The 12,297-nt window shown below is 52.4% G+C and overlaps 1 protein-coding gene across 2 annotated transcripts; it reads right to left on the minus strand.

Moving 5' to 3' along the window:
* Positions 1-393: 393 nt before the first annotated feature.
* On the minus strand, positions 394-9,825 carry LOC310808667 (mothers against decapentaplegic homolog 1-like). Of its 2 annotated transcripts, none has more exons than XM_083675693.1 (8): positions 9,760-9,825; positions 7,455-8,348; positions 5,777-5,992; positions 4,785-5,069; positions 4,520-4,639; positions 3,650-3,871; positions 1,500-1,756; positions 394-1,130 (listed from the first exon to the last, which is right to left on the minus strand). In XM_083675693.1, exons 2-8 carry the CDS (start codon positions 7,636-7,638, stop codon positions 987-989), a joined length of 1,428 nt encoding a protein of 475 aa, XP_083531819.1. In that variant the 5' UTR covers positions 7,639-8,348; positions 9,760-9,825; the 3' UTR covers positions 394-986. The 2 variants fall into 2 exon arrangements, with proteins under 2 accessions (XP_083531819.1, XP_083531820.1); XM_083675694.1 differs by lacking the exon at positions 9,760-9,825 and adding an exon at positions 8,559-8,669.
* Positions 9,826-12,297: the final 2,472 nt, after the last annotated feature.

Raw genomic sequence — 12,297 nt, forward strand, 5'->3', positions numbered from 1 at the left:
GGAGCTAAGGGGTAGGAGGTAGGGGCTAGGATGTAGGAGGTAGGGGTTGGAGCTAAGGGGTAGGAAGTAAGGGCTAGGAGGTAGGAGGTAGGGGTTGGAGCTAAGGGGTAGGAGGTAGGGGCTAGGATGTAGGAGGTAGGGGTTGGAGCTAAGGGGTAGGAGGTAGGGGCTATGGGGTTGGAGCTAGGAGGTAGGGACTAGGAGGTAAGAGGTAGGGGTCGATCAGGGACTCCGAAGATTTCTCCTCCATCTGTACCATCATTCTCTCAAGCAAACATAGATTAAAACAACTACCTAAATATTATTCCTTACTAAACAGATTGTCTTACACCCCCCCCCCCCCTCCTACCCCCCCCCCCCCCCAAAGGTGAGACTCACCACCATGATGTAGGAGACAGTTAATACAAACCAGGACACACACACTCTCGTCTGGAGAGATGCAACTCAGTCCTCTAATAACAATGGAGGACAGTCCTGAGCCATCGCTGTTTCAGCCGACAAAGTTAAGGCAAAAGTAGTCAAGCTGGGATTAGTGTCTGGGCATTGGCTGGTGATTGTTCTGCTCCTCAGGCAGAGCTAGCCGAGCCCAGATGAGTTTCTTAGTCCTGATTGTCTCAGAGATCAGGGATCGTCGTCCTGGTCTGGGACAACTCTGTATACAGGGGAGCCGTGTGTGTGTTCGGACAGAGAGGATATAGGGTTGTGTGTGTTAGGAAATGGAGGAGTGTGTGTGTGTGTGTGTGTGTGTGTGTGTGTGTGTGTGTGTGTGTGTGTGTGTGAGAGTGTATGTGTGTGTGAGTAACGTGTGAGAGTGTGTGTGGATACAGAGGATATAGGATTGTGTTTGTTAAGAAATGGAGGAGTGTGTGTGTGTGTGTGTGTGGGGGGGGGGGGGGGGGGGTGTGTGCGCGTGTGTATGGTGTGTGTGTGTGCGTGTGTGTATGGTGTGTGGTGTGTGTATGGCGTGTATGGTGTGTGTGTGTGTGTTAGGACACAGAGGAGATAGGGTTGTGAGGGGATCCCATCTGCGTCAGAACCTTGTCCAGCCACTGCAGTGGGCCGTGCAGGTGAACCTCAATCCAGCAGGGGGTGCTGGTCACATCCTGGCGGTGGTACTCTGCTCCCCAGCCCTGCAAACATAACAACACAGTCACAGTCTCTCTCACCCCGACACCCCGACACACACACACACACACACGCCCTGTGGGCTCCAGTTTGCATGGGTAAACATGTGTAGATGTGAGCAAAGTCGGCCATCTTTACCCTAACACGACCCAATTTTGACAATACTGCAACTTTCTATGACATACAACGCAATGCATTTCCTGTCTGTTGCCGTGGGAGACGACTGACGCGAGGTAAAGCCAGTCTTTGTAGACCAAGGCCAAGTTTCCTCCGTTGCCCCACCAGTCCTTCCAAAAGCACATTGGAGCACAAGTTCTCTGGAAACAAGACTACACCCCCCTCGGGCCCTTTGACCCCTGACCCCGTGTGGTTACCTTGACGAAGCTCATGCGTATGGTGCACATCTTGGTGAGCTCGTAGACGGCCTCGAAGCCGTGGTTGACGGACTGGGCCAGGAGCTCGGCGAACTCCTGGTTGTTGAAGATCTTCAGGCTGCAGGCCGAGGGGATCTTACACACGGTGGTGGGGTGGAAGCCATGGTGGTGGTTACAGTTACGACTCTGAACGAAGATGCTGCTCCCAGACAGGCACTCAGCGTACACCTCCCCGCCCACGTAGTACAGGTGGACACCTGGGGGGGGGGGGGGGGAGGGGAGGGGGTTATCTAGAAGCATGGAGGAGGAGAACACACACCCAGCATCTTCCCACAGCTCCCTCTAGTGGTGGACACACGCACGCACACACACACCTCCCTCTAGTGGTGGACACACTCACACACACACATTACATTCATGGCATTTAGCAGACACCTTTATACAAAGCGACTTACAACAAATACATTTGTTTAAGTAAGTGAATCATCTATCTATCAGTCATCATAAGACAAAGTAATCAATGCTCAGACCAGGGGCCATAGGCAGTCACAATGCTCAGACCAGGGGCCATAGGCAGTCACAATGCTCAGACCAGGGGCCGTAGGCAGTCACAATGCTCAGACCAGGGGCCATAGGCAGTCACAATGCTCAGACCAGGGGCCATAGGCAGTCACAATGCTCAGACCAGGGGCCATAGGCAGTCACAATGCTCAGACCAGGGGCCGTAGGCAGTCACAATGCTCAGACCAGGGGCCATAGGCAGTCACAATGCTCAGACCAGGGGCCATAGGCAGTCACAATGCTCAGACCAGGGGCCATCGGCAGTCACAATGCTAGAAGAAGGAAGAATTACAAGAGAGAAACTTGTACAGGGGGGTAGTGGGGGTGAAGAGGTCTCTAGCGTTAGGGTTAGTACAGGGGGGTAGTGGGGGTGAAGAGGTCTCTAGGGTTAGGGTTAGTACAGGGGGGTAGTGGGGGTGAAGAGGTCTCTAGGGTTAGGGTTAGTACAGGGGGGTAGTGGGGGTGAAGAGGTCTCTAGGGTTAGGGTTAGTACAGGGGGGTAGTGGGGGTGAAGAGGTCTCTAGGGTTAGGGTTAGTACAGGGGGGTAGTGGGGGTGAAGAGGTCTCTAGGGTTAGGGTTAGTACAGGGGGGTAGTGGGGGTGAAGAGGTCTCTAGGGTTAGGGTTAGGGTTAGTACAGGGTAGTGGGGGTGAAGAGGTCTCTAGGGTTAGGGTTAGTACAGGGGGGTAGTGGGGGTGAAGAGGTCTCTAGGGTTAGGGTTAGTACAGGGGGGTAGTGGGGGTGAAGAGGTCTTTAGGAGGGACCGTTAAGATGTAGCCTGAAGAGATGGGTCTTCAATCTACGGCGGAAGATAGGTAGTGACTCTGCAGTCCTGACAGCAGTGGGAAGCTCGTTCCACCAGCGGGGCGCCAGGACAGTGAAAAGCTGTGACCGAGTAGCGCGGCTGCTGCATCCACGTAGAGGCGGCGGTGCCAGGCGGGCAGCCGAGGTGGAAGAGCGGAGTGATCTTGCAGGGGTTTGGGGGCTGACCATTGCTTGCAAGTAGGGAGGGGCTGTTCCCTTTGCCGCCCGGTAGGCAAGCACCAGGGTCTTTAGTCTGATGCGAGCTGCTACAGGGAGCCAGTGAAGGGTGCGGAGGAGTGGAGTGACATGGGAGAATTTGGAGAGATTGAACATCAGACGGGCAGCAGTGTTCTGGATGAGCTGCAGAGGTCTGATGGCGGAGGCGGGGAGCCCGGCCAAGAGTGTGTTGCAGTAGTCAAGGTGGGAGATCACAAGTGTCTGGACCAAGAGTTGTGCTGCATCTCTCGTGAGGAACGGACGTATCCGTCTGATGTTGTAGAGGAAGAATCTACAGGAGCGTGCTGTCACTGTGATGTTTGCCGCACAGGATAAGTGGTTGTCAAGGATCACCCCAAGATTCTTGGCTGTACACACACACCTCCCCACAGCTCCCTCTAGTGGTGAACACACACACACACACACACACACACACACACACACACACACACACACACACACACACACACACACACACACACACACACACACACACACACACACACACAGACTCCTCCCTCCGCCTCTAAAGCGGTCATGTTGTGGCCTCCCCACCCCTCCCCTCTCACCCTTGCCGATGTGCCTGCGGGTGTTCTCAATGGTTGAGTTGCGGTTGACGTTGGACAGGAGGCCCAGGCAGAAGCGGTTGCGGTTGTTGGACGGGTCGGTGAAGCCGTCCACCAGGACGCTGGAGTCGGACGCCAGGTAGGCCTCGCCCACGCGGTTGTTCAGCTCATAGTACACTATAGAACACCAGTGCTTAGGCTCCTCATAGGCTACAGGCTGCAGGTCTGAGAGAGGGAGGAGGGGAGGGAGAGGGAGGAGAGGAGAGAGGGAGAGGGAGGAGAGGAGAGAGGGAGGAGAGAGGTAGGGAGGAGAGGAGAGAGGAAAGGTTATTCAGCTCATAGTACACTATAGAACACCAGTGCTTAGGCTCCTCACAGGCTACAGGCTGCAGGTCTGAGAGAGGGAGGAGGGGAGAGAGGGAGAGGAAGGAGAGGAGAGAGGGAGGAGAGAGGTAGAGAGGAGAGGAGAGAGGAAAGGTTATTCAGCTCATAGTACACTATAGAACACCAGTGCTTAGGCTCCTCACAGGCTACAGGCTGCAGGTCTGAGAGAGGGAGGAGGGGAGAGAGGAGGAGAGAGGGAGGAGAGAAGGGAGGAGAGGTAGGAGAGAAGGGAGGAGAGGAGGGAGGAGAGGAGAGAAGGGAGGAGAGGAGGAGAGAGGTAGGAGAGAAGGGAGGAGAGGAGGGAGGAGAGGAGAGAAGGGAGGAGAGGAGAGAAGGGAGGAGAGGAGAGATGGAGGAGAGGAGAGAAGGGAGGAGAGGAGAGATGGAGGAGAGGAGAGAAGGGAGGAGAGGAGAGATGGAGGAGAGGAGAGAAGGGAGGTGTGTGTGGTTAATTCGGCGCCTCAGTGTTTGCAGCGTGTCCATGGTTACCCGGCCTGTTGTTGGTATCCAGGGTGGTTGTCATGGCGAGGAGGTTGGTGTCCATGGGCTGGGAGCAGTCCTGACTCATCGACTCATCTGGTGGCATGTAGGCTGGAGGGGGGGTGTCAGCTGTGGAACACACACACGTAACACACACGTAACACACACGTACACCGTTAGCTAACACAAAATCAAATGAACTAGTAGTGTATGTGTGTGTGTGAGTTACGTGTGTTTGTGTGTGTGTGTGTGTGTGTGCGCTTGTCAGTCTTACCGGGGACGTGGAAGGGGGCGGGGCTGTCTGCGTCTGAGCTCAGAGGGGATTGTGGGAAGGCGGAGGTGCAGCTGGACCCGCTCCCTGGCGAGCTGGGGTAACTGTTGCCAGGGGAACAGGGGAACACCAGCCCGTTGCCGGCGGCGCCCGGAGCGAAGGATTCTGGGAAGGTGGCGTTGTGAGGCATCAGCGGCTCGTTCTGGTCGATGGCGCCATGGTAACGAGGCTGCATCCCGGGCCGAGCCGTGAGGTCGCTGTTCCTTGGGACCAACACCGGGGGCAGCACTGAGGGAGGGAGGGTGAGGGGAGGAGGGAGGAGGGAGGGGGAGAGAGGGAGAGAAATTAGTTCAGTTAACTCATTGAGTGCCAAGGGTGAATAAAGTCACCCAAATTGTCAACAACCAATCAGAGTGTTGTTGCTAGGTAAAATACCACATAAAACACTCGGCACTCTAGGCGGTGAGCGTTCCGGAAGTCTTTGGCAGTTGGTGAGTTAAATCAGGACTAATGGAACTGCTATTGGGAATGTTCCGTTCTGTACCCCTGGAGTATGGTTCCTCACAAGGTTTCTTCCTCTGAGGGAGTTTTGGGGGTCTATGGTTTGGTGTCAGGTGATTATAATTGTTTGTATTGTAGTTATTGTTCAGTATTGTTCTTGTTGAGAAGGACTTTGCAACATCTGTCAATGTAAAAACTTCAAATACATTTGATTGATATACTCACTGGGGCTGTCTACTCTCTTGTGGAGGTAGGGGCAGACAGGCGTGTGTGTGTGTGTGTGTGTGTGTGTGTACTCACTGGGGATATCTACTCTCTTGTAGTGGTAGGGGCAGACAGGCGTGTGTGTGTGTGTGTGTGTGTGTGTGTGTGTGTGTGTGTGTGTATGTGTGTACTCACTGGGGCTGTCTACTCTCTTGTAGTGGTAGGGGCAGACAGGTGTGTGTGTGTGTGTGTGTGTGTGTGTGTGTGTGTGTGTGTGTGTGTGTACTCACTGGGGCTGTCTACTCTCTTGTAGTGGTAGGGGTTGATGCACACGTCTTTGTGCTTGGCTCCGAAGGGGAACTCGCAGCAGTCCAGGGGCTTGAGCTCGTGGTGGGACTGGAGGTCCGGCCAGCGCCACACCCGGCAGTAGATCACATGGGGCAGCCCCTTCCTGTGGGACACCTGTAGACGCCCGTCCAACGACCTGGGGATGGTCACACACTTACCTGGGACGGACGGATATGTCACACACACACGCACACACACGCACACACACACACACACACACACACACACACACACACACACACCAAATGTTAATGTATCCTGTACACCATACAGGATACAATGTAATTAAATGCTTTAGGATAAGCAACTCCTCAACAATCAGACAATATCACACACACAACACATTCACACACATTCACACACGACACACATTTTTCTTCACACTGTCCATCTGTGGATATTCTGCCACCCTGCTCACACCTGTCCACCAATCCACACACAACCACTCATCTCAGGCCTACAACACCGGCCTGTCTGAGTACTCTCCTCTTCAAACGCATCCCTCCACACCCCCCCCCCCCCCCCCCTGTCTGAGTACTCTCCTCTTCAAACGCATCCCTCTACACCCCCCCCCTGTCTGAGTACTCTCCTCTTCAAACGCATCCCTCCACACCCCCCCCTTGTCTGAGTACTCTCCTCTTCAAACGCATCCCTCTACACCCCCCCCTTGTCTGAGTACTCTCCTCTTTCCTCCCCTTGTCTGAGTACTCTCCTCTTTCCTCCCCTGTCTGAGTACTCTCCTCTTCCCTCCCCTGTTTGAGTACTCTCCTCTTCCCTCCCCTGTCTGAGTACTCTCCTCTTCCCTCCCCTGTCTGAGTACTCTCCTCTTCCCTCCCCTGTCTGAGTACTCTCCTCTTCCCTCCCCTGAAGGCATCATTTGATCTGACAGTGCCTGGGTGGTGAAAGCGAGGCAGTGGAAAGCTGCTGTGACTCATCCAAACACAACAGATCAGAGATGATGTCACAGAAGACAGTGGAGCCCTGGTCTAAAGGCCGCAGGGTTTAAACAACTCATGAAAGACGAAAAAACCACCACACACATCAGAAATACTCTTCAGTGATGGAACGCATCAGAAATACTCTTCAGTGATGGAACGCATCAGAAATACTCTTCAGTGATGGAACGCATCGCAGCAGAGATCAACAACGAGGTCAAGAACAGATGTGCTTCGGTGTTTGTCTGAAGACGGCCAACTTCAAGACTCTTAAACTCTGTTGAAATGCATTCAATAATACAAGTGTTTTAGTGAGTGGGGGGTTTTTCCGCCAAACATGCGTTACTCTGATCGCAGGGCAGGCTGCACACACACACACACACACACACACACACACACACACACACACACACACGGCTGTCCAGGGCACGCACCTACACACACACTTACTGGGCTGTCCAGGGCACACACACGTACACACGTATACACACACTTACTGGGCTGTCCAGGGCACACACACGTACACACGTATACACACACTTACTGGGCTGTCCAGGGCACACACACGTACACACGTATACACACACTTACTGGGCTGTCCAGGGCACACACACGTACACACGTATACACACACTTACTGGGCTGTCCAGGGCACACACACGTACACACGTATACACACACTTACTGGGCTGTCCAGGGCAGCTGAGGGCTCTCTCCAGCTCTTCCATCGCTCCCTTCTTCTTCTTGAGTTTCTTCACCAGCGCGTCCACAGCCTTCTCCGCCCACTTCTCCTCCTCATCCCCCTGTTTCCACCCCAGCAGCCTCTTCACCGCCGGGCTGGTGAAGGAGAACAGGGACGTCACGTTCATCCTGACCCCAGAGCGCCGCACGGGAGGGGAACCCGAGGGGCCTCACACACACACACACACGTGTGGTCGCTGTTTCACACACGGACGCGCAGTGTGTGCCTCACACTCTTAAACAGTCACACACACGTGTGTGTGTGTGTGTGTGTGGGCGCTGTTTCACTCTCTCACACACACACATACACACACTCAGACGCAGTGTAAGTCCATCGAAGAGACTTTCTCTCAGTATTTTCCACAAGGTCAGGTGGAGGGTTGTAAGGTCAGGTTCGTAAGGTCAGGTTCGTATGGTCAGGTGGAGGGTGGTAAGGTCAGGTGGAGGGTTGTACGGTCAGGTTCGTATGGTCAGGTGGAGGGTTGTAAGGTTGGGTGGAGGGTGGTAAGGTTGGGTGGAGGGTTGTAAGGTCAGGTGGAGGGTGGTAAGGTCAGGTGGAGGGTGGTAAGGTTGGGTGGAGGGTGGTAAGGTTGGGTGGAGGGTGGTAAGGTCAGGTGGAGGGTGGTAAGGTCGGGTGGAGGGTGGTAAGGTCAGGTGGAGGGTGGTAAGGTTGGGTGGAGGGTTGTAAGGTCGGGTGGAGGGTGGTAAGGTCAGGTGGAGGGTGGTACGGTTGGGTGGAGGGTGGTAAGGTCAGGTGGAGGGTGGTAAGGTCAGGTGGAGGGTGGTAAGGTTGGGTGGAGGGTGGTAAGGTTGGGTGCCCTCTCTCTCTGCAGCACACCTGAAACACAGAGACACAGGGTCAGTCAGGAGCAGGGGAGGCTGGTGGAGAGACATCTGATTCCTTTCCTAGAGAGGCCCACACCCCACCCACAGGGCACGAGTACCAGCTTGACGGGAGATGATGAGGCAGAAGTAACACTATTCCTTCCTCTGACACAGAATACTAAACACACAGAACACACAGCCAAAAGCACTCCTCAAAACCTACCATAACAAGTACCATCATCAGTCACAGTGCTGGAGAAAGCAAGACAACTGTTTCTAGATGTGCTTTTACTACTTGGTCCGTTTGACAAGTCAGTAACACTTTAAGACATCACTCTGTCCCACCAATGTCCCTCTGTCCTGGTCCCCCACCCCCACAACACCATCTCCTGCCTCTGTCCTGGTCCCCAACCTCCACCATAACACCATCTCCTGTCTCTGTCCTGGTCCCCCACCACAACACCATCTCCTGTCTCTGTCTCTGTCCTGGTCCCCCACCCCCCCACCACAACACCATCTCCTGTCTCTGTCTCTGTCCTGGTCCCCCACCTCCACCATAACACCATCTCCTGCCTCTGTCTCTGTCTTGGTCCTCCACTCCACCCCCCCCCCCCCCCCCCCCCCCCCCATCTCCTGCCTCTGTCCTGGTCCTTCACCCCACCCCCACCACACCACCATCTCCTGCCTCTGTCCTGGTCCTTCACCCCACCCCCACCACACCACCTGCCTCTGTCCTGGTCCTTCACCCCACCCCATCTCCTGCCTCTCTCTCTGTCTCTGTTGAAAATCAATTCGCCCAGGGCCGACAGTGCAGTGAGAGGGTGTTAAGTTGCAGCCGCAGCCTTGGCTTTGCTCTACTCTCCCGGGACACTCCCGCCTGATGGAGAATTCTGACATGATTTAAGCAAGCTACCGCCGAGAGAAAGGCCTGTATTATACGGTCAGAGAGCACTTTCACTTCTGTACTTTAGTCAGTAGCAGCGCATGTAGGCTACCTGTAGTAGCTACCGCAATGGTTAAACTGCGAGGTTACATCACAGTGCGCTACTTTCTATCTGGACAAATGACTCCGAAATCAATCACAGTAGCGGCGTAGCGATCCCTTCAGGGTAGGAGAAAGGTCTGGAAAACTAAACCAACCGACAACTTTTGATTGTAGCCTGTCTGACCCAGGCAGAATATCTTTCTATCTGCTATATAAACAACCAGAGATAGGCCTGACACGCTTTGAAGAGGCTACCCTGGTCGACTTGATGATAGGACAATAGACAGAAAAGTTTGACGCCTCCACATCCGCTAAATAACTCTTGTTTTGCGCATAAAACAACTGTATACGACGACCACTTTATTCGAAAAATATACGGCGCTCCTTCAAAGTTTGCTCATCCGAGACGAAACGTGTACAGCAAGCAATATTTACAAACCTTTTTTTTCTTTCAAACCCCTCCAAAACAAATCGTCGACTCCTCGCCTCCCGCTTGCCACTCTGGCGTCGCTCTGTCGGGACTAGAGACCGCCTAAACACACGGCGTCTCGCCCGGTGGGCGTGGGTTACAGTACGGACGTACAGTCGGGGGAGGGTCGCGAAATGTATTCAACATTTTGTTCACCTTTAGTATACATGCACTTTAAATGTGACATATGACTGTGCAAAGTAATGAAATACCTACAAACATAAAGTGTGTTTTAAGTGCAGTTGTTAAATTCCTGGTATGGGGCCTGTGGGGAGGCTGGTGGAGGTAGAAATCGGAGGACCGGTTCATTGTCATGCATGGAATGGAATGAGGAATAGTGTTTGATACAATTCCTCATTCCAACCATGCATGACAATGACCCCGTCCTCCGATTTCCTCCCAGAGAGAGGTCAGGCAGCTCTTTGGAGGCTGTGTTGGGTCGTTCAAGACAAGTTAGAAACTCTGAAACACGAGGGATACATCATTTATCCCTCCAGCTCTGAATTACAAGCAGGAATCTCCGGGATCATTCTGGAGCTCTGAGTTTCTGTCCTGTAGTTCTCTGACGTCATGTCAACAAATCAAATAAGATCAAATTGTGTTTGTCACGTGCGGCCGTACACGATGCAGTGAAATGCTTCATTTATGGCTGTGTTCGGTGTACGTGACGAGAAACAAGAAAGTAACCACGAGCATCGCAGTGGAAGTGGAAATATAACAACAATGTTGTTCTAAGCTGTTGAATACACCCTGCAGTTTGTTTTGGTGCATGGGTGCCTTTTGGCCAACGTTTGCCATCACCTGCGAGCGTTAATGTTGTCCATGAGTTTTCGACCTCAAATCACTTGAATGCTAAGAACTCGGACGCCCGAGATCACAGGTGAGAATTCCGAAGTTGGGTGGATGACGCGCATCGGGTACGCCTACAGTAACGCGGGACGCCGCCCACCGGGCGAAAGGACGTGTTTTCAGAGAGCTCCGTCCGGACCAGACTGGAGCACAGCCGAGGGGCGGGACCTACACGTTCAACTCTGCAAGAACGATCGCTGCCATCAGAGGGATTCTAGTTTAGAAAGTAAAAGCAAAGCTTGTCTACAGCTTGTTTACTAAATCAGTATGTCGACCGTGTGTTGCCGGTGGTGTTACTGCGCATGAATACGAATACAACACTGTTGTGATTTAGCCTTGGTTTTGTGTTTTCACTTTTATTCAGAAATGAGAGAAAAGTACTTCACCCATTGTAGCACATACGTTTTTTATAGATAGATAGATAGATAGATAGATAGATAGATAGATAGGTACTTTATTAAGGCGCTACAGCAGCTCACATCACAAACAACAACACCACAATAAAATTACAATAGAATAATAAAATATGAATCATTCTATACAGTAAGAACAGTCCAGTATGATTTAACGTCCCCCAGCCTGACTCTGATCACCCAGATGGAGCCAGCCGGAGGAGGAGTTGGACAGTCTTACTGCGGCAGGCAGAACACATCTCCTATAGCGCTCCCCCACAAGTCAGAGACAAGCTCACAGATTCTTGTACGTTTTCTTGTCAGATTAACTAGTGTTTGATTTGTCTTTAAATTGGCTATCTACTCCTGAAATTCACTTGAATTTTCTAGTTTTGACTTAATAAGTAGCAATAATAATTAATAATTGAGAAACAGTTACCAGAACCAAACGCTAGTGGATCGGAAAAGAAACGTACAGTAAAAGGTAGTCCTGTTTTAGCTATTAGAAACAAATCCATATGATACTTGAGTTTGAACCGGAAGTAAGATCACAGTGTCCATTCTGACAAAACCACTTTGCCTCGAAAATATAAATGTCCCATAATGTAAATGTCTAATGCTGGCTCCCATTTCTCCTCCCTTCCTCTAAGCTTTCCTCACATGGATTTAAAAGTATGGGACAGGTCAAGTCATGGACTCGAACATCAATCTATTCCCATCTTAATCCATACGAGGTGCATACAAGCGCATACTCGAGGAGGTGTTTCCAGCCAGCTACTGTAGGGTTTCTGACGGGGCTGTCGGGGCGTGTAGTCCACTGCTGTTCTCTTCCTCTCAAATGCACTTAATTTACTGCACTGTACTTCCAGGAGAGTGGGGTTGGCATGCAACAACTACTCCAAAGCTAAATTTCCGCTTCCCCGGCGCGCCAGGTGAAATATATCCATCATACCTTACGAAGAAGGGGCGTGTTGCCTACAACTCCCAATGGCCAGTTAGTTACCAAACTTTGGAGTGGGACAGGGGCTTCTGTCAAAACAGCGTGGACCAAAAGCACATTGTGGTCGGTAATGTTAATAGAATCCCTGATTAGCTCATGTATTAATCTTAGCTTCAGTCGTCGTGAGTCCTTCACACAACCATCACTACCTCTCCGCACCCGAACCAGCAGGTTCAGAGGTAGCTTCTTCCCTACGGCTGTCACCCTACTGAACTCGAACTCTGCACCTAGGTGACAACCCACCAACCCCCCCCGACAATTGCACTA

The sequence above is a fragment of the Argentina silus genome, assembly GCF_951799395.1.
Source record: "Argentina silus genome assembly, chromosome: 1".
Classification (NCBI taxonomy): Eukaryota; Metazoa; Chordata; class Actinopteri; order Argentiniformes; family Argentinidae; genus Argentina; species Argentina silus.